The sequence below is a fragment of the Corylus avellana genome, chromosome ca3 (genome assembly GCF_901000735.1).
Source record: "Corylus avellana chromosome ca3, CavTom2PMs-1.0".
Classification (NCBI taxonomy): Eukaryota; Viridiplantae; Streptophyta; class Magnoliopsida; order Fagales; family Betulaceae; genus Corylus; species Corylus avellana.
In genome coordinates this window covers 4840953-4863117 of record NC_081543.1, presented here as the reverse complement: position 1 = coordinate 4863117, position 22165 = coordinate 4840953, and the positions used below count along the sequence as shown (strand labels likewise).

Sequence of the window (22165 nt, the reverse complement as noted above, 5' to 3'; positions counted from 1 at the left end):
CATATGTGTTTCCCAAAAGGAAAGTCATGTTCAAATTAACTCGTGAAAGTTATCTTTTTCTTTTTCTTTTTTTAAGGTGCTTGTTAAAATAATAAGAGGAAATTCGAGGTCTTTCAGTCCATGTACGTGCTCGATTGACTTAGATATGTGCATGATTCTTGTTTTAGTGGAATCCATGTTATTCAGTTGTTATTAGTTTTAAATATGAGTGTTGGCAATAATAATAATAATAATAATAATGATGTAATATTGAAGAGAGTAGAAAAGATACTAGAGAATGTGTTAGAGCGTGTATAAAAATGGACAGATCAGCTCAATAAATTTTGAAGCCTAAGGCAACAAATTTAGGTGAAGCCTTTTTATATATTTAATATTCCTCTCAATTTTTTCCCTTAAATGTCTTCCAAACGACATTACTACCAAAAAAAAAAACAAAAAAAAAGGTCAATTAGTAATGCATGAAAAGTGACTTTTTGTCCAAAAAACCGTCATTTTTCAAGTAGTGACGTTTTTTTGCTCAAGCAACCCCTCATCAAAGGTGACGCCATTATTCAAATGTCACAATTAAAAAAAAAAAAAAAAAGTGATGTTTGAAGAGTGAAACATCAATTTTTGTAGGTGACATTTTACTGTTCAAACGACTTTTTCTTTTTATAAAAAATAAAAAAATAAAAATTATACCGGAAGAAATTTATTTATACCAATTTTTTTTTTTTTTTAATAATTGAGGAAGGGGAAAAATATATATATGGATCCATATATAAAACTAACAAAATTAAAAATTTATGAGTTTATATAGTTACTGCTTCAAATGTACGTGCCATTAATATGACTTTTCCTTTTTTGTTTAAATTTTTCCAAGTCTTAATATATTGGGATTCAATTTTTTGTAATTATTTTTATCATAATTGGTGCCTTAATTAAAGTGTATAGACTAACCTTTTTGTTATAATTTATAATTGAGGCCTTAATTTTTTTTTAAAGGCAACTTAATTATACTGCTACTATTTGGAGCAGCCTTAACTGAGCATTCTCAATGGAAGAGCCATATTTTTATGTAAAATGGCTCTTTAAAATTCACTTTTATCTAGTTTAGCTAAGCTATTTTTAAGTATCTCTACATCCGATTAGCTATATTTCTTAAAAAAATGTGAGAAAAGATTTGAGAAAAAGATAAAGTAGGAGAGAGAAACACTAAAAAATAAAATGGCTCCCTTAAAAAGTGCCGCTACATTTAACTTTTTTTTAGCTCTTCTAATCAAATATCTATTTTACATATATTTTTGGCTGATCTAATGTGGGAGGTTTTTTAAACATTTGAAGAGCTATTTTAGATAAAAGTAACATTTAGCTCTTCCATTGGGAATGCTCTAAATATTTAGCCGGTTAAAAAAATAATAGCTAAAATAGAGAATACTTTTTTATTAGGTAATTTACGAAAGGTCGCTGGCTGAAGAGAGCAAATTTACCGAGCGAGCTTGCTAAAATCTTGTTATGGCATCTCATCTCATAGACTCGTTCAAACACCTACTCGGCCACCCTCTTCCACGGCTTCCCCTCCAAATAACTGCTATCAACGGCCTTCCATCATTAATCATGGGAGTGAATCCATGGGGATCGATCGTAATTACATTCCTCTCCTTTTCATACTTGTCTAAACTAATTCTTCTTCTCCCCCAATTCCACTTCCTGCTAGAATTATCACAGCCTATATAGCAAAATATTGATCCAATTCCAATGTTCTTTCACCACCATTTTCTTCACTTAGAACTCTCCAAGATTTACCAATCACTGTCAAGAACCAAACAACTGCATGCTTTTATCATAAAGACCCACCTCCTTGACCCATTTTATGCAACCAGAATAGTAAGATTTTATGCCATCAATAACGACATTTGCGCTGCGCGCAACCTGTTCGACAAAACGCCCCACCGGAGTGTGTTTCTTTGGAATTCAATAATTCGAGCTTATGCGCAAGTCCACAACTTTGGTGAAGCATTATCTCTCTTTAACACGATGCTTAAAACTGAAACTAAACCTGATAGTTTTTCTTATGCTTGTATTATACGAGCGTGCTCTGAGGATTTAAATTTAGATGCACTGAGAATTGTTCATGGAGGAGTAATACTCTCTGGGTTGGGATTGGATCCCATTTGTAGTAGTGCATTGGTGACGGCTTATTCCAAACTGGGTCTGGTTGATGAAGCCAGTAGGGTATTTCATGGGATAGTTGAACCGGATTTGGTGATGTGGAATTCAATGATTTCTGGTTATGGATGTTGTGGATTTTGGGATAAAGGGCTAGAGCTGTTCAGTAGAATGAGAAGTGAGGGGAGGCGGCCAGACGGGTATACAGTAGTCGGGTTGCTCTCAGGTTTAGCATATTCCAGCTTGCTGAGTGTTGGCCAAGGAATACATGGATTTACTCTGAAAACTGCCTTTGATTCTAATGCTCATGTAGGCAGTGTACTTGTGAGCATGTACTCGAGATGTAAGTGCATGAATTCGGCATATAGAGTTTTCTGTAATTTGCTCCAACCTGATTTAGTTACATGGTCTGCTTTAATAACTGGATATTCGCAATCTGGAGATTATGAGAGGGCTCTGTCTTTCTTCAAGAAACTGAACATGAAAAGTAAGAAGGCAGATCCCATTTTAATTGCCAGTGTACTGGCAGCTGCTACTCAATTAGTAAATGTAGGGCCTGGTAGTGAGATACACGGTTATGTACTTAGACATGGATTTGAATCGGATCTAATGGTATCCTCTTCCCTCATAGACATGTATTCCAAGTGTGGTTTTGTGGGCTTGGGAATTCGTGTCTTTGAGATTACGCCAAAAAGGAATATAGTTTCTTACAATTCAGTAATTTCAGGCCTTGGTTTGCATGGACTTGCCTCTCAGGCATTCAAAGTGTTTGAAGAGATACTGGAGAAAGGGCTAGTACCTGATGAATCGACTTTCTCTGCACTCCTTTGTGCTTGCTGCCACGCTGGCCTTGTGCGAGATGGCCAGGAAATTTTCAGAAAAATGATAGATGAATTTCAAATTCAAGCTAGAACTGAGCATTATGTTTACATGGTAAAACTCTTCGGGATGGCTGGTAAGTTGGAAGAGGCTTACAATCTTATCCAGTCTTTGCCAGAACCAGTGGATTGTGGCATCTGGGGAGCCCTTTTATCATGCTGTGATGCATGTGGAAATTCCAACCTGGCAGAAATTGTAGCTCAGCGGCTTTTTGAAGATAATCCTGAGAAAAATGCTTACATAATCATGCTTTCTAACATATATGCAGCTGATGGAAGGTGGGATGGCGTGCAGAAGCTGAGGAATGATATGACAAGAGGAGAACTGAGGAAAATTCCTGGGGTTAGCTGGATTGCAGGCAGTAGTATTTAACTGTTGAATAAATATCTACATGCTTGATCATATCTTCTTCATATCATCTTGTGCCGACATTTTTGGATAAACAAGATGAGAAGCTCTGGGAGCACAGGGAGCAAGTCTCGTTAAGTCCCAAGAAAACAGAAACGAGAACCATTCAGAGAAAAAAGACACATAGAGAGCCAAAGACATGAAAATGGTGGGAACATGGCTCTCTTCATCTTGGGCGGCTTTGCTGGGTCTTATCACTGGTCACGAAGCTCAGTGTTTGTTTCTCGTTGCCTCTTTTCAAGAAAACGGGTCTGTTTCGTTTTATCTTTTTGATGGAGTTTCCCTAGTTTTTGGTGTGTTCTGTATACTGCATTTCACTGATATGATTTCATGTGCATGGGATTTTCAGCTTGTTAACTCGTGGTTCAATGTGTGAAAAGGCTTTTTGGCTGTAGATTCCAGAGCTTTGTGGAATTTGTGAGGCATGAGCGTGTGGATTTGTTAAAAATTTGAGGCCTGCCCTTCTTTTGAATGCAATAGCAACATTTATTTGCAAATAAATACATAAATAAAAATATGGTGCATTTTGAAAGGTTCCCTGGGAAATGCCTGTATGATATTATTTCTTGATTTTGTTATGGTTCTTACTTGAAAGAATTTGGCATATCCCAACTGGGTTTCATTTTAGGCTTTTTTCCTGTTCCTCTGGAAGGAAATGAATATTTTCGGTCCATTCTAGCTTCCCATGTCCTGAAGTGTGAATGCATGAAAACTACTAAAATTCTTTAGGGGGGACTCGACATCCATTTTGTTAAAATTTTGTTGTTGTCGAAGAAAAGCATTAACCTTGACAGGTCCCACTCACATATTTTCGTAAATGTACAGTTTGATGTGGTTACCTGTTATCCTTATGGCAAGATAGTTTAAGATCCGGTCCCGCCATACTTTTGGCAGTGAAAGCATTCCATCTTTGTTATGATGGGTGGGGTTTGGCTTGAGGTTATATCTGTAATATTCTAGCGTTGTAAAATTTCCTTTTTAAGGTTCTGATAATTGCTTTATTACTTACTGGTTTCTTCTGTCTTGTTATTTTAGGGAATTTTCTTTTGAAAAACAACACTATACCTTTGGTTTGTTTTAATTTTGAGGTCAACAATGTTCCTAGGTAAAGTACTTTTTATATAATGGACCACATGCTTAAATCTATGAGTACAGATGACAAAATCATTATTTTCTTGCCACAATACCATTGATCATACTGAAATCTGCGAGTACAGAAGGCAAAGATTATTATTTTCTGAACCTTTGGTTTGTTTTAATTTTGAGGTCAACTATGTTCCTAGGTAAAGTACTTTTTATATAATGGACCACATGCTTAAATCTATGAGTACAGATGACAAAATCATTATTTTCTTTCCACAATACCATTGATCATACTGAAATCTGCGAGTACAGAAGGCAAAGATCATTATTTTCTGAGTTTCTAGTACTTTTATATGCATGACTATTTGAATTTTTGGGGAAAGGCATGGTGATCTGCTTGATATTCCCAGAATTTGTCGAGGACATCAATTAAGATTTACTGGAATGCAGATTCTTTACGTTGGCATCCCTCTAAGAGCTTTCTTTCCATTGCAAATTTACATTCTTGTTTATAGATCTTTTGTAAATTATATCCATGGGAGAATATTTTCTTATTATATTCAGCTTGTGTTGACATGTACTTCTCCTTTATTACTCAGGTGCTTCCCTCAGTCTCTGAATCTTTCAGATTGTCTAGTGCTTGATATAGCTTTTATGCAATGCTTTTCTTCATTGTGTGCACTCACAAGGTCTAGATGAATGGTTATCCTGTGTCTATGTTGCAAACCTACGAGATGGAACATACATATGCACGTGTTTGATTGTGTCTTCATTTGTTTATGCAGAAGTGATAGGAAACTTGAATTCAATGATCAAGTGAAATACACTTGTATTTTAAACTGTATACCATGCATCCTTGAGTATCCACCCATTTAAACAAAGAAAGTAAGGGCTCTACAATTGGTTCTGTAAGAAAAGAAAGATTGCATAAGATTTGCATTCTTCTAATCTTTTCAAGTAAGTAAATCTTGGCTAGCTTTTGAGTGCCCAAAATGTTGTTGTACATATAGAAAAAGTTGGGTTTGAAAGTATCCCGCATGAATTGCCAACAGGGAGATTTGTCCATTATCTTAAAATCTTTTTAAATTTCAATAATTTTGAGATGGTGCATTCATATAATAGCTCAAATGCTGAATTTCTTTCATTTACTTAGTTTTATGGTTTTGCAGGAAGAGCACTATATTTCCAAGTTTCATTTCTCTTGGCCCCAGGTATCACGTCTGGCTGAGTGCCTTATTACAGGTAGCAGAGTTGTATTTGCAAGTTACAGAGATTCTGTCGGCCAGGCAAGCTTCTTAACGGTAACTAGGATTCAAAGTTTATTTATCTTAATTAATTTGAATTTTAAACAAAAATTTGTGCTGTGCACCAAAGTTTCCAAGTGACGGAGTGCACTGGTTTTATTTTTTATTGTTTCATTTTTTTAATGATTTATTTTGAATCATTATGCTATTCCTGCATCCACATTATTGTCAAGGTGTAATGGATAATCCTCTATTCTTCCTTTTTTTTTTTTCTTAAGGTGATTGGTGATACAACTGACCTTTGCACTTGTCCATATAGTTTCCAATTGAAGTGGAGTGGAAAAAATGTATTATTTTGGATTTAAGCATGCATTTTTTGCCGTCATTATGCATAATTCATTTGTAGCCTGTTAGATTTTCTAAAATAGTTTTTGTGTTCTATAGCTTTTGTTACTCATTGTCTCATTGGGTTCCTGACTGTGATCTGTTTTCTCATTTCTCATAATCAAGATTAACTGAGTGTATTTGAAGCCAAAATATTATCATATGGAAATACTTATACTGCTGTTTTAATGGGACAGCAAAGATATTATAAATTATACTCCGTGGTTGAAGTGTGAAAAAAAAAATGAGAGCCCTCTCTCTCTCTCTCTCTCTCTCTAGACTTCTCCTGTCAACAAACAAGCAAACGGATACTTTCTCTCATAATAACAATGGATTCATATCTTGAACCTCGATTAGCCAGTTGTAAGCATGCTGTTTTGTACCTTATGGATGTTTTACACATATATTACAGTAAGTTATCCTTGCGAACACAAACCACGCACTGACTTAGGAAAACATGGAATCATATTTAATCAATGTCATGGTTGTAGTTGTTCAATCTGTTCTAATAAGCCTAATTATCTGACTTTAGCTGTTCTCTGGCATCAACTTCCATTTTGTATAATTACATCTTAAAGTTTATCCACCATGACTGCAGTTGTATTGGATATTTATTGTGTGAGTCTGTAGGTTCAAAAGTTTTCCCTGCTGCACAATCATTCATATATTCTCTAAAGGTGGACTAGCTTTACTGAAAAATTACCCCATGTCACAGAGACAATATCAATATAAGTGATGTAACCATGCTGGACATGAATCAACATTGGTTCAGGTGATGCCTGTTCTTAGACATGTAGAAGAGTCCAACAGAGGAAGAGAAAATGGATTCCAACTTCACCAAAAGCTTACACGGACACCTTTTTTGATGTGATCCTTTATTTTGTCATTTGTTTAAGATGACTGAAGTAAAACTAGATAAATTACATACATAAGACCTTTAAGGGAGACATGAAAATCGGGAGCTTTGATATATCACTCCATCCTATGATATGGGGATTTGACAAATTTGACAACAAAATACTTAGTTGCACTCTACAAGCACCAAGTCCTTGAAACATAGATTTTAACATACGATATCATAATTTTTAACAGCATTTTTAAATCATAAGACCTTTAAGGGAGACATGAAAATCGGGAGCTTTGATATATCACTCCATCCTATGATATGGGGATTTGACAAATTTGACAACAAAATACTTAGTTGCACTCTACAAGCACCAAGTCCTTGAAACATAGATTTTAACATACGATATCATAATTTTTAACAGCATTTTTAAATCATGGGCTTATGGCAATTAGTTTGAGGAAATGTCCGTGATTTATGTCTTATGCCTTGTTATATCCTTCTTGTTGGGTTGGGGATATGGAAGAATATTAGGAGGGGTTGGGAGAAGTTTTTAAGTCATACCAGATTTGAGCTGGGAGATGGCGACAAGGTTAGATTTTGGTGTGATCTGTGGTGTGGGGATAAAGCTCTAAAGGAAGCCTTTCCAGATTTATGTAGTATTGCTTGTGCGAAGGATGCTTGCATAGCAGTTCACTGGAGCCCTCTAGTAGCTCCAATCAGTGAAACATAAACTTTGTTAGAGCGCCTTAAATTGGGAGGTGGATGCCTTTACCTCGTTATCTAGTGTATTGTATCAAGATAAAGTGAGACGGAAAGATGAAGACAAATTTTGGTAGGCCCATTCCAAAAGATGGTTGTTCGATGTTAGATCCTTTTACAATGTCCTAGTTCGTAATGATGGCTTTCTTTCCTTTGAAAAAGTGTTTGGTGGACTAAGGTTCCTCTGAGGACAGTCTTTTTGGCTTGGTCGGTGACCCTAGGAAAGATCCTTACCATAGACAATCTTAGGAAGCAACATGTCATTGTGATCGATAAGTGCTGTATGTGTAAGAGGAATGGGAAGTCCGTGGATCATCTTCTTCTCCATTGTGAGGTTTCTTGTGCCTTATGGAAATTTTTATTATTTTTTTTTTTATAATTTCTTGGGCTGTATTGGGTTTTGCCTAGACGAGTGGTTGACTTGTTTGCTTGTTGATGGATTGCTGGAAGCACTCAGAGTGCTGTTGTGTTAGAGATGATGCCTTCTTACCTTTTGTGGTGTTTATGGAGGAAAATGAACGATAAAAGTTTTGAGGACCGTGAGAGGACACTAGAGGAGCATAAGTCTTTTTTCTTTAATATTCTTTATTTTTGGACAGCTGCATTTGTTTCTCTTTTGATGCTTAATTATTATGATTTTCTTGTTCTTTTTTCTCCTTCTAACTAGATATTTTCTCTTTTATACTTCCTATATACTTTCATGTGCTTTTCGCTTTTAGTGATATTTCGTTTACTTTTATATATATCATTGTCATGTCTCTACCTTGAAAGATGTAAAAAATAGTGGGCTTCCATATAGTGATCTCAGTTCAGAAATTTCATTTCCATTTAAGTTCATCTCTTCTGATGGAAGCCATAATAGGTGAAAAAATGAAATGTTTCTTTCTATACAGTGGCTGACATATATTTGGAGAATTCCAAGTTGCAACAAACCACAGGTGAAGAGCATAACTGATGCTTAAGTATGGTCGGTACAGGAATGGTGAAGAATTGAGCTCCGAGAATCCTGTTGGAATTTATGGTCCTCAGTTGCCTCTCCCTTGAACTATGAAGGCAATACACATATCCTGAGGTAACAATACATGCTAGTGACTCAGAAGCCAGTTCTTCAACTTTGCCTCCCAGCTTGACTGCATTCCTTTCCGGCTGTTGCAACAAAGCTGCAGAAGGTACCCTGTTTGTTTAAGTATGAAAATATAGAACATGCATGGTTCACCATTTAAAACCCTATTTTGTCTCATTGAGAGTATGTAGGAATGCTGCAGAAGCACCAAAGTTAACTGAGCAAGTTGATCTCAAGTCCCAAATGGTGATACTTTCTGAACACCAATGGATTTGCTCAGCATCACACTGTCATTTACTAACTTTTCTGGAAACTCTTTTTAACTGTACATTTCGTATCAAGTGCAATTGAAGCACAGTAGTCACATTTCATTATCTGACTTTTACACTTAGAATACCATAGTTTTTTTTTTTTTTTTAGGAAAAAAAATGCTTTTTTCAATTTAACTTCTGCATTTCTGTTTGAAGTTCCAACTTTTACTATAAATACCTACAAACAGTTTCACTTTGGAGCCATTTCCTTGTTTTGGTTCTTTTAATCTTTGTACTCGAGTTGCTCTCACATAAATCGCATATGCCGAAGGCGTTGGGCATTGCTATTTGATGGTACTTTCAAGTGCTTACTCCCAAAAATTATCATTATATTTTGGATTGGTTAATCTTTATAATAATGTTGTGCTTGGATGTTCTAGTTGCCTTCCATTTCATTACATTGCAGTTCTTGGGCCTAACTAACAAGCTAGGCTTTGGTTTGAGCCCATTTAAGATGTCTTTCCAACAAAATAAATATTAACCATAGTGAATTACTCCTTTAAAAAATTGACATATACTCTTTAGTTGTTTTAAAATGAAAACGAAAGGAGAGGATTTTATAATCTCACCCGTGCTACTGGTCTGAGTCGAATTGCAGGTTGCTTTTTCCTTCTTAAATGGTATCCTGAAAAGGCCTAGGGCTGTGGCGAATATAGGCATGATTTATGAGGTTCCTCTTTGAAAAAGAATCAGAATCTTGTACGAGTAAGGGGGTGAAGATTGCACCTCGTCAGCCTAGAAAGCAACCTTTGACAGATTTTCTGATTTTGTAGACGTGTAGGGGGTTGTGTCATCTAGCCAAATTAAGTAAACCGTGTTGACTCACTCGTCTTTGTATGTGCAAGCAATGTTATCTTAGCTGCCTAAATTTTGCAATAACTTACCCCCTTCCCCTATCCAACCCTTCCTTGATGTTGTCCTCAAAGAGAGTAGGAATAATAATAAGAAAATAACGAGACAAGCTTCTCTGCCCGAGCGGGGGAGAGTTCTTACCCGAGCAGAGGAGCCTACTCAAGCAGAGTTTTTTAGATAAGAGAGCCTCTCTGACATACTTCTGCCTAAAAAGAAGGCAATATAAATAAGAGAATGAATTTCTCTATTTGTACAGTTGTTATACAAAGGGCCCTCGCTATTTCCCAATTACGGAAGAGGCAGGGATGGAATAGAACGGGAATCTCTGTCTTTCCTTAATTTGGACAAAGTTATGTACGAACATTAAACTCTTTTGCTTTGGAAGATTTAGGATGTAGATTAATCCTCAGCATGGAAAAACATATACCCTCAACCCCAGCTCACTTTATCATTTCTCAGATGAATTAATCAGCAAAAAGTCAGCACATTGTTAGATCCAAGTTCATGTCAACCAAATCTATCAGCCCTCAAAACCCAAATCCAAAAAAATAAAAATAAAAACAAAATAAAAGAGAAAAGAGAAAAAAACAAAACCAAAAAAGAAACAGGAAACGTCAAAATGATATGATCATGTGGGTTGTTGGACGTTGATGTGTGTGTGTCTCGCCATGTCCTTGTCTCTCTTTCATTTTTTTTTTCTTTTTTTTAAATGCTTAAATCTCTTCTGGCGTGTAATGTACAGCATGTACAACATATATATATATATATATATATATATATATATATATAAACGTCTAAACCTAATATATTAATATATCCAACTAATGATAACAAATCAAGTATGAGCCACCTTCCAATCATTAGGTTCATTTGATTTTAATTTAATTAATCATATACTGGTCTTAGCTATTTGCCCATTTCCCCCTTCAGTGACCCCATGAACCACATGGGATGTGTTTGGAAACTCCATCAGGCGTGAGAAAAAATGGCAGTCTCTCTTGGGTTTATCGTAAGCCAAAAAGAGGCTCAAAAAAAAAAAAAAAAAAAAAAAAAAGGAAAAAGTAGGCATTAAAAAACTCCCCGGCTGCATCATATTTTGTTGACTGAGATCGATCGACCAGAGCCCGTCGAGCCGGAAAGGGTGGTGTCTTGCTTTCCTTGTACTTAAACCCTAATATAGAACTAAATAGTAATCCCATGATTAGCGGGCGGAGATAGTGCTTATATGATAGCATTCTTTGCCTTTAATTTTGAATACAATTTTTGCATGCTATATTCATAATTCACTCCCACAGAAAATGCTCAAGTATTATTACAAGTTTCTTTCAAAACTTACTTGACAATCCATATTTTAGTGATTGAAGTCGTAATCAAGCATCATGTGAACTGTGCCAGAGGTGGGGGTGGCATGACATGGCACCCACCAAGGCATGCCGTGGCATGGGTGTGCGGGTGCATAGGCAGGTCCAAGCATGTCGTGGACGCACAAAGCAGTGCCACTGACCTCGGTTTGCAGTGCCACTAACTTCAGTTTTTCTAGTTGAACAAGATGTAATTTTATTTTCGGTCAATTTGACCCTACTCATTACAATTTTTTTGGCCCCTATCCAATTTTTTTTTTTTTTTAATGATTTGGCCCCTATATGAACTATTTTTGTCTTATTCACCTATTTAAGAAAAAAAAATGATTTAAAAAAAAAAAAACCTGTGAAAATAGAAAAACATTAAAAAAATTAAAAAAAAAAAAAAAAACTAAAAAAACTAAGAATAATGTTTAATGCCTCACATTCTTGGTATTAATAAGCATCTTCAGAGCAAAAAAAAAAAAAAAGTCTTCTCATATAATATATTTGGATTCCAAAAAATTACAATTTAGATATGAATGAGTTAAATTAATTATACATTATAATGAACAGGGAAAAAACTGAATTCAAAAAAAAAAAAAATCTTGTGCTTCTGTGGGTCGCTTCAATTTTTCAAAAAACTGGCCGGAGATCGAAGGGGATTTTCCTACAAAAGATGAAAAGTGCTTGGCTTTAAATGGGATAAATTTGTACTTCCTTTGGCTTTAAATGGGAAAATTTGTACAAAGTATGATGAACTATCTTCGTAGGGATTGTGAAAAATACATATTCAGCTTTTGAAAAAGGAAAAATTTAGGAAATATTCCTATTGATGATGGCAACTTTTCTGACTACTAAATAAGAGCATGAAAAAGACAACCTACCTCGAATGATATATATATATATATATATGATCGTCATCCCAACATGAAAGGGACAATTTATCAATTTAATTAGTTAATTATATATCAACTATCGGACCAATTTGCAAAAGAATTATAATAAAAATGGTAGTATAGTACTCCAATTATTTGTCTTAGAAACGTGAAGATAAAAGCCTATTAATTACATGAATCCTATATATCTCTCTCTAGTAGGGTACGTTCTATGTCCCTCTTCCACAGTACTAACCCTTATCCTTGGGGTGTAAGGGCATAGAGTAGAGGACAGGGAGCAACAAAGATTGGTCGGAGTGATAGGGACTAACAACAACGATGGTGGGACAACATATAGTCCTTTGTCAAGGTTCCACTGACGAGGTCTATTATCCCACCCAAAATGCCTTGTTATTAATTGTATCTATAGGATACCCCTAATTATTTTCGTTAAATTGCATTATACATTGGAAGAAATTTTCAACAATTTTGTTATTGTTTGAATTACTAACAATTTGAATAGTAAATATATAAAAAATAAAAAAAATAAAAAAATTTATGACTCACCTATACAAGCAAATTTTAGACCATCCGTCCACCTGCCCATAAAAACTTCACTTGTTTTAGTCCTCATGCCGGAGTGTGAGCCCTTATGGGTCTCTAGACTTTATTTTAAGGACATAAATTTCTTCTAAACCGGTTTGAAAGATATATCATCCAACCTATTTAAAATAAGAGGAATGATAGGGACCCAACTTTTTTGCCCAACAAAAGTCCAACTTTTGCCTTATTTATTTTTTTTAAAAAAAAATAAAATAAAAAATGGAAAAAATGTTTAAAGCAACCCTATCTATTTTTTGTCTTTCTTTTATTTGGTATTTTTTATTAAAATGAAAAATGGTATTTTTTTCATAATAATGTCATTTTTTTTAAGAAAATGTCATTATTATGAAGAAAAATACTATTTTTCATTTTAAAAAAAATACTAAATAAAAGAAATGCCAAAAATAGATAGGGTTGCTTCAGACATTTTTTTCCATTTTTCATTTTTATTTTTTTAGAAAAAAAATAAAAGGTAAAAGTTGGACTTTTGTTGGGCAAAAAAGTTGGGCCTTTAGCATTTCTCTTAAAATAATGACAAGTATCTATAAACATTTAAAATGCACATTAAATTTAGTTTAAGTTAATAAACTATTATTAATGATGTTAAGAATTTAATGTGAGTTTTAAATGTTTATAAACACTTGTCACTATTTTAAATGAGTTAGAAGATATTTCCTTCAAACTAATTTAGAGGAAATTTATGTTCTTATTTTAATGATATTTTGCATTAGAAGACAATTACATCATATCAATTAATTAAAAGCTATATATCTATGTAGTGTTGTGGGGCACAATTATGTGTTGCTATTAAGCCACCACATAACCTATATAGCTATTGCCTTTTTCCCTTTCTTGAACTTCTTGTTTGGTTTAAATGAAACCAAAAAGCGCTGCTTTCTTGTTTTACAAATTATCAATTCCTTGCCAAACCTAGCTTGTAAATTAACCTTTTCTGTAGAGTTTTAGTAACAACATAAAACCACTTTTTAACATGATAATTCATTGTTTGCCTACATTAATAGACTCCATATTAGCAAGCAATGAAACTTTTTTCCTTTTAATTATAACATACAATAAGATTCACCAAGAAAAATGTTTATAAGAAATTTACAATGTGACCAAAATTAAGCAGTTAGTATATAATAAGTGTTGCGTGAACTGACACGTACCTCAATTAATTTAGAATCAATTTATAATAAAAAAACTGTAATACCTGACGCTCGGTTCACTGACTGCCAAGACTAGGACATAGAGATGCAACTTTACCAAATCAATTACAGCAGCTAACTACCATTATAACCTGCCAAAACTGGCACTGCAGTAATTAATTGGTCTAGGTTAACCTTTCTTAGCCTACCAATTGCATTGCCAATATTGTACATGTCACAATCACGTTGTCATCTCCATCATCATCATAAAGCTGGATCACCCGTGATAAGGAAGCCTGCAAACTATGGATCCGTGTCGAAATAGAGTTGTAAACCATCGGTGCAGAATTGAAGCCTACTGGCCGGGAGAAAAAAAATCTTAAAGGAAATCACCCTTGTTTGAAAAAGGTTGTAACAATTTCGAAGTGGGTCTGGTGGAATCATCCATGGCAGAACCTTGTGTCCTTTTATATGATCAGCACCGACTCTTATGATATTTTATCAATTTCTAAACATGCCACATCTATGATAAATCCAAGTGGATCTTCAAATCAACGGCTCAATGGCCAATAAGTACACTTGATTTTGATAGGAATATATTGGTGCCTGTTGATGATCACTTGAAATGAAAAATAGACTACACTACCCCAGCTTAAATATCGAGAATGAGAACAAAGCTAGATCTCTATGAATTCATATTTCTGCTTTAATTGGTGATTCCTAAGTTATTTTAAATATTGTGTTATGATTTTGAGTATCTCACATGACTTAATTAGTACAATTTTAATCATATGTATATAAGTTTTTGGTCACCCTCTTCTTGGAAACGGATTTTTAAATGTGAGTTCTACTAAAAATTTCTATCATTAATTTGGTATTAATTAATTAAAGCCACCACCACGTCGAATATGGGATCGGATGCAAATCTTCGAGCGTGGGATTGAATAGGTTGCGACTTGTAGACCTTTTTTTGTAAAGTTTTAGTAACAACATAAAATCACTTTTTAATAGGATTCATTGTTTGCCTACAAAAAATGTTTGGAACTTCTTTACAAAGTTACCTAATAGTCTATATGAGTGTCACGTGGCAAAACATGAATGAAAGCAACTAAAGTGTATATAGTAAGTCCTGTCGCGTAACCTAACACGTCAATTTATAAGAAATTTGTAATAAGTCATTGAATACTACCATCGGATAGATATTGATAGAGTGGGCACTTCATTAAATATGGAATTGAATGAGTTGCGGCTATATTGTCGAGTTACGGATGAGATGACTTATAGGCTGAATTAAATTTTTTGTTACTATGCATGAGCATAGTCATGGAATACGACTATTAGGCTAATGTCGATGGAGTGGGCTATCGTAGATGCATTGGCTATAGAGAGTTGCAAGCCGGTTTTTAAATGCTGGGTTTACGTATCATACTATGTCTAAAAGGAGAAGGTGTGGCTTTGCTCAACCAATGCTTGATAGCTATACTTGCATTATACTTTCATTATAAGTATAATTTTTTAATTCAGTCATTAAAAAAGAAAGTACATAAAAAAGTCCCTGTTTTCATTATAAGTTCATGTCCCTGAAGCAACAATATTTTAGAAAAAGCGACATGTCCATATTTTATGAGATTTTTTGTGTTCATATCTTCTTCACTCCAGGTCTTGGTCTTCTTTATGGTGCTACCATTGTTTCTTTATGTGCTTTGTGGTTTGTTGATTATCAAGGCTTGCTTTATATATATATAGTTTTTCCCCATGAGGAAAACGATACGGTTGCATGATGTAATTAGCTATAGGGTTCTAGCTTATCTAAAAACCATTTTAGTGGTTGAGAAAATGTACTGATCACTAGATTCATGCTCTGAATGATGCAATTTCTTCATTGCTTCTCAAAAAATTGAACCCAATATCTATTATCCTAACCTCATCCCACCTAATTCAACTAACTTTTATTAATAATTAATTAATTCATATATTAATCCACACCTCTTTAATTTCCATCAAAGAGTTGTTTATATGAAAACGAGATGGTTTTTTCTAATAAAAGCTGCGTATGTGAAAATGAGTTTGGTTTTAAATATAACATATTTGAAATTCTTTCTCCATGCATGCACCAGTAAGTACTATGATAGACTGCCCCCACCTCTGGAATTATGAGGGATCTGATTCATATGAACATGATCTCTTATGGGGAATTGCTTGATTGATCCTATTAAGTACTTGTTCTCCCTTTTGAAACAATAAATGGAAAAACTTGGTGTCGTGGAATATTGCCTATGATCCAGCTATGTTTAATTTGAGCAACTATACATAAATATGAAATAATTGACAGGAAACTGCTACTCCTTTCTTTATCTTTCTATTAGTCCTACTATATTATCAGTACATGCGAAGAAAGTAATTAAAACAGTTGTAAAAGATTAAAAGAAATAAGTAAAGTTTTCTTAAAATGGTAACTAAAATCTGAAATTATATATATATATATATATATATATATATATACCTTTTCTTTTTAATTTCTAGTGGGGTTATATAATACAAAAGTGCATATTGCAACAAAAAGTCCCATTAGCTTGATGCTGATGTTAATTTTTATCTTTAATCAGTTTTATATTTCTTAATATGTTGTCTCAATGCATGAGAAATGCAAAGGAATGAGAATGGGAGACATCCCCACATCCCTGAAATTATTATTAGATGCAGGGTCATAGTCATTCTTTTTTAGTGTACCTCCCATTTATTACCTTTGTCTTTTGCCTCCATTCCTTCTCCATCCCACTAAATGCTCTTTGCCTAGCTTGCTCCTCCATCCCCCATTAGCTTTTTGTCACTGAATTTGCAGCTCTTTCTCTCTCTTTCTATATACCACCCTCATATAATTAGGGTTTCCCCATGGATGGAGGATCAACAAACAAGTCTTCAATGCTCAAACCTTTGATTTGCTAAGGCTACTTTATGTGTTGGAAGGACACAGAACAGCTTTTGAAGTAGATCTTGCAAGGGAAAAAGGTACTTCCCTTTTTATTCGTTTGATCAAGAAACCTAGATCGCAAACAGGTAAACATATGTAGCTTCTCTGTTCCCTTTGTATGCTACTAATTCTTTTCCTGTTTTGGTTTTTTTGTGTAAGCTAGAGGCTAAAGAGAGACTAGATCCCTCTTGTTGAGGGCTTTGCTATGTTTGCATACACTAATAGAGCTGTGTGAGCATAATTATACTGGGTTGCACCAGTCAGATCCTATGTTCGATTGATTTAAAAGGAGCTCAGAAATAAAAAATAAAAAAAGAAGAAAGATTTTGAAAGAATATATATAACTCTCTAAAATAACTGCTCATGCTAGCTAGCTAGTGACCAGTTCTTCCGGAGAGAGAGAGAGAGAGAGAGAGAGGGACTTGAGAGAAGCAAAATTGGAAACCAAAAATTAAGGAACCATGTTGATGGTTGTGTGTATAGAGTGCTTAAGAACTAAAATTCTTTAAAATTAAACGAGAGAAGAAAGAAAGATGCGGTGTTTGTGTGTTTCTGTGTGTGTGTGTGTGTGAGAGACAGAGAGAGAGAGAAAGAGAGAGAGAGAGAGAGAGAGAGAGAGGAGGTGGTGGTTTGTTGTGGCAATTTCTTCAAGATCAGTGTTGCAAAGATAGAAAGCATGTAGAATTTCCAGGTTGTTTAATTTTGCTGATTTTTCACTCACTAATCTAAATCATCCTGGATAACCCTAATACAGGAGCTGTTTATGATCACTCCAACCAAATAAAATAATATTAGGGAAAGAAGAAGAGCTAGCTGCTACTGAATTCTACTTGAAATCTTTTCTTTTTTTTCTTTTTATTTTTTTTTTTAAAAAAAGTAGAAAATAAAAAATTAATGGAATCTATTACTCTAAAGTGAAAAAAAAAAAAAAAAAAAATGGTTACTGGGTTTAGTGTAATTATGTATCTTGGTGCAGTGAAAAATGGCTTCATCCAGCTCCTACAATTCTCCTTGTGCTGCCTGCAAGTTCTTGAGGAGAAAATGCACTCCAGGCTGCATCTTTGCACCCTACTTCCCACCAGAGGAGCCCCAAAAATTCGCCAATGTGCACAAAATATTTGGTGCAAGCAATGTGACAAAGCTCCTGAATGAGCTTCTCCCCCACCAGAGAGAGGATGCAGTGAACTCTCTGGCCTATGAGGCTGAGGCACGTGTAAGAGACCCCGTTTATGGCTGTGTTGGTGCCATCTCATTCCTCCAGAGACAAGTTCAAAGGCTCCAGAAGGAACTTGAATCAGCCAATGCTGATTTGATCAGGTTTGCTTGCAATGAGATTAATCCAACGGCTAATTTGCCTCCACCCCCATCAATCACTCCTCGCCCAAGATCATCATCACTTGGGTTTTATCAGCAGCCTCCTGCTTTCCCTCTCCCTTACCCTCTTCCATGGAATGATACTTCTGATCCTTCTGGGAACATCAACGATGGAGGCGAAGGCAATATGTGAAGAAGAAGAAGAAGAAGAGAAGAAACTTCCTTGGTATGGCAATATATAATTCTGATTTTCCCCGTAATTTATTTGGTGGGTTTAATTAGTGCTTAATTGTTGTGTTAAAACCAACAACTTATAATTAATTTCAGTGTGGAACTTGGGACCTAAATAAGGCTGTGTAAAACATAGAGTACAGTAGATCTCTTGTTGTGTCATTAGTGCAACTCAAGGCATGCGCATGCTGCCGAGTTGACATGTTTATGTTTATTTATATATTTATATATAACATTTATTTATTAATTAGTTGATCTTAAAAGAGGATTCTCTAGCCTAAGTCTATGGCTTAGTCCTCTTTTACCGGCCTATATATTCTCTCTCTCACCTTTGTTCTTGAGGACCACTGTTTCATTTTCTTATTTATCATGTTTTATTATGCTGATTGATAGCCAGTACTGTTTTCAAGATCAGACCCCTTGAAAAGATGTCATGTTTAATTCAAAGTTGCTCACTTCTCCAATAAAGCTTTTGTTTTAATGTCATAGTGTGAACTTGGTTTTTCTCGAAGAGATTATAGTCCTTTATTTTTTTTTTTTCTTTTTGTGAAACTCAGCTCCACCTCTTGTTCTCATAGATGCAAATATCTAAAACAGTGAGTCACAGTTGGTGCTATCATTGGATCCGATCAATAAAGTAGTTTCTCTACCATGAAGGGGTTTTTCAGCTTTTCTTTCCCTCAAGCCCCCCTTATCACTATTGTCATATATGCTCCAACACTCCGCAGACAAAACAGTGAAACCTTAGACAAAAAGTTACTCTCACTCACAGACTAACACACAAACATTTGTGTGTTATACTTTTATCTGTAATCTTTTGAGTACTCTAATGCATGCATGTGTCAACCTATTGTGAAACTCCATAAAGGCATTGTATTACCTTTCTTAACTTGTAATTGCACACCTTTCTTTCCACGTCTCTCTGTCTCTTCCCCTCTCCCTCTCTCTCTCTTTCCCTATTACCCCCACCCACAAAAAAAAAAAAAAAAAAGGTTAATTAGGGTTATTCATAAAAAATAAAAAAACAAAATAAAAAAACCCAGGTTAGGGTTTTATTCTGGATAAGTAGGGTTAGGGTTTGAGATGGTAGCTATGTAAAATAAGCTTATATATTGATTAAAATAAATAAATAAGTAGGGTTAGGGTTTCATATATATTAAAACAAAAAACATTCTGTGCAAGATTATAGCAGCATATTCGCTTGTTTTCTCCAGGAAAAAAGGTTGCAACCATACCTCAGAAGCCGTCATTCTATCACTAAACTTTCAGCTAAAGAGAAAGTATCTGATTAGATTGAGATGAACTGAAAAATGATGATAAATTCAAACTCCTCTCTCTCTCTGTCTCTCTCTCTTTCTCATTTATCGTTACAATGATCTGTAGCAGTACAAATCTTTCATCATCACAAACCACAGACCAAGTCTTCTGTTTCTCCCTTCACTTTTGTCAGTCTCTCTCTCAGTCGGACATGCACACACGCACTGTTTCACTTACAATAATATCCAGAAAAAATTTATTGAAACTGTTGGCTCCCTTTCTTTTCCTCTCACAAGGATGGCTCTCTGGATCTGAGTCTGCCAGAAGTTTTCAGTGATTGTCACGTCTGTTGTCCTCCAATTCATCGCCTTCTCTCCTCGAGATCACCAAAACCCTCCCCCTTATTCTTTCTTGGAAATTTTGGTCTACCAAATCTAATCATCTGCTCCCCTTTCCCCACCATATCTACCCCAATCTCCCATTTTTGTTTTACTTCTCCAAAAATAAGTGATGGGAGAAACATTTTTCTGCTGGGTTTAATAGAGGCAAAAGAATTCAAGAAGAGTGAAAATAACAAATAAGAAAAAGAAAGATTATGAGATGAGTCTAAATAAGTAAACATAGAAATAACTCTGAAATACTTTAATTTAATTGATGCTTATTTGAGATTGTGTTTGAGGGGCCTAAAAATGCTTTTAATACTCAAAAAGTTTATTTAAAGAAAAAATTATTCGTTTGGTAAAAAAATTAAAAGTTTTTAAGGATTCAAAAAGTTTAAAAATTGTCAAAACACACTTTTGTCAAAAGCTTAAAATGAAACTTTTGCTTAAAAGTGTTTTTTGACTTAAAAACTCTATTTCTCAAATTCAATCCTAAACAAGTTCTAAATATTTTTATAAGCTAGACACTCTAGAAAATGAAAACTAAACATAATTGGAAAAGTTACTTAGAAACGCTACACACTTTCAAATGTACACTCTTTTGAATTCGACAATAAATTTTAGTACGATATATTTAAGAATGTGAAAGCGAAAGTGTATGTAACATTATTAACTGGGAATCCCTCAAACCCATCAATCTTGGTCACTGCAGAGACGTGGAAAATAAGCAAGGAGCAGGTGAAAAATGGCAGGAGGTTTACTGCAAAGGACAAGAGAACAGGATGTGGGGGCCTGGTCCTATTTATTAATGCCCCACAAGAAATTCTTTTTGGCCCTCGTGGGGGTTTTAATTAGCAAATCAGAAGAAAGGACTCCGTATTTGTTCCTTTCAGGTTGGATGTTTTTGATGTTCAGGGACTCAAATGTATATAAAGTATGAAGAACAACAGTTTCACTGACCACTCGTGGGGTTTTGTATATATTTGGAGCTTTTTATAACCTTCTATTCACCAAGAAATATAATCAACTTGTTTGTTTAGGTTTTAAAAAGTGTTTTCTGCTTAAAATATTTATCAAAAGTTTATTTATAAATCCATCTAAAAATTTGTCTTGATAAATAAACTTGAAATATATGTTTGAAAGAACCAAAAAAAAAAATATTAAAGGTGTTGGGATGTATTTGAAATAATTGTTCAAAGCAATAAAGAAACAAAACAAAAAAGAAATTATTGAATGTATCTTTACCTTCTAACTCTTTGAATCTGTCCCTTTATATAATCGATCATTCCATCCAATTCCGTATAGATTCTGTCAAAAAAAAAAAAAAAATCTTTTTTGTGCAGCTCGTAATTAAGAGTTAATTAAATAATAAAAATTATATGGAGGATCGATGGCTAGCTATTCAAAACAATATTGTTTTAATCCAAAACTGTCAGGATGTTTGGATTTGCAAGGGTGTTCGAATGTCAATTATTCAAGACTTTAAAAGCTCGATCAAGATAGTACGAGAAGTGCTTGAGAGCTAAAGAGTATGAGCAAAAATTCTTTTCAAATTGACGTGGCAAGAATTTTAAAATGAAAAAAAAAAAAATTATAAATAGCCGGTGGGGTGTTTAAAATTCTTGTCACGTCAGCTTGAAAAGAATTTTGTCTATTATTCTTTGGCTCTCTAGCACTTTTCAGATAGTAGTAATGAAAAGTTCACCAATTAATTAGGCATTTTAGTTCTATAGTCAAGTACTTAAACACAAGGTAATTAGGAAGTCATGCCTTCAATTAGATATATTATGAAAATCAAATTTGTTTTCAATCTTTTATAGTTGTATGTTTTATATATAACAAATAATTTGAATACAAAACATTCTTAAAAATACAAAAATTAACTTTCACATTTATATCACATCGGAACACTTTTTCTAATTGGAAATAAAATAAAAACCTCCAAAGCACATTAATTAACAAAAGAACCATATCTTGCAAGAAATATATATATATGCAGCAGTGTAAAAGTGAAATAGAACTGAACCCATGATTGTCGTCCAATGTTTGTTGTCGAATTTCACTA

At 34.4% G+C, this 22165-nt stretch overlaps 2 protein-coding genes across 7 annotated transcripts; both read left to right on the top strand.

The window, feature by feature from the left end:
* Positions 1-1519: 1519 nt before the first annotated feature.
* LOC132173377 (putative pentatricopeptide repeat-containing protein At1g64310) lies at positions 1520-9380 on the top strand. 5 transcript variants are annotated; one of them, XM_059584862.1, is made up of 4 exons: positions 1520-3684; positions 5688-5819; positions 8646-8921; positions 9007-9380. In XM_059584862.1, the coding sequence occupies exon 1, from the start codon at positions 1738-1740 to the stop codon at positions 3397-3399; it is 1662 nt and encodes a 553-aa protein (XP_059440845.1). In that variant the 5' UTR covers positions 1520-1737; the 3' UTR covers positions 3400-3684; positions 5688-5819; positions 8646-8921; positions 9007-9380. The 5 variants fall into 5 exon arrangements, with proteins under 5 accessions (XP_059440845.1, XP_059440848.1, XP_059440847.1 ...); XM_059584865.1 differs by having other exon boundaries at positions 8998-9380; XM_059584864.1 differs by having other exon boundaries at positions 8730-9380.
* Positions 9381-16749: 7369 nt separating this feature from the next.
* On the top strand, positions 16750-20877 carry LOC132175465 (protein LATERAL ORGAN BOUNDARIES-like). Of its 2 annotated transcripts, XM_059587418.1 has the most exons (3): positions 16750-17004; positions 17895-18458; positions 20813-20877. In XM_059587418.1, the coding sequence occupies exon 2, from the start codon at positions 17901-17903 to the stop codon at positions 18423-18425; it is 525 nt and encodes a 174-aa protein (XP_059443401.1). In that variant the 5' UTR covers positions 16750-17004; positions 17895-17900; the 3' UTR covers positions 18426-18458; positions 20813-20877. The 2 variants fall into 2 exon arrangements, with proteins under 2 accessions (XP_059443401.1, XP_059443400.1); XM_059587417.1 differs by lacking the exon at positions 20813-20877 and having other exon boundaries at positions 16750-16956; positions 17895-18756.
* The last annotated feature ends 1288 nt before the right edge of the window (positions 20878-22165 follow it).

Excerpts from the sequence above, each read along its gene's own strand:
- LOC132173377 (XM_059584864.1), top strand. The coding sequence starts at position 1,738 with ATGTTCTTTCACCACCATTTTCTTCACTTAGAACTCTCCAAGATTTAC.
- LOC132175465 (XM_059587418.1), top strand. The coding sequence starts at position 17,901 with ATGGCTTCATCCAGCTCCTACAATTCTCCTTGTGCTGCCTGCAAGTTC.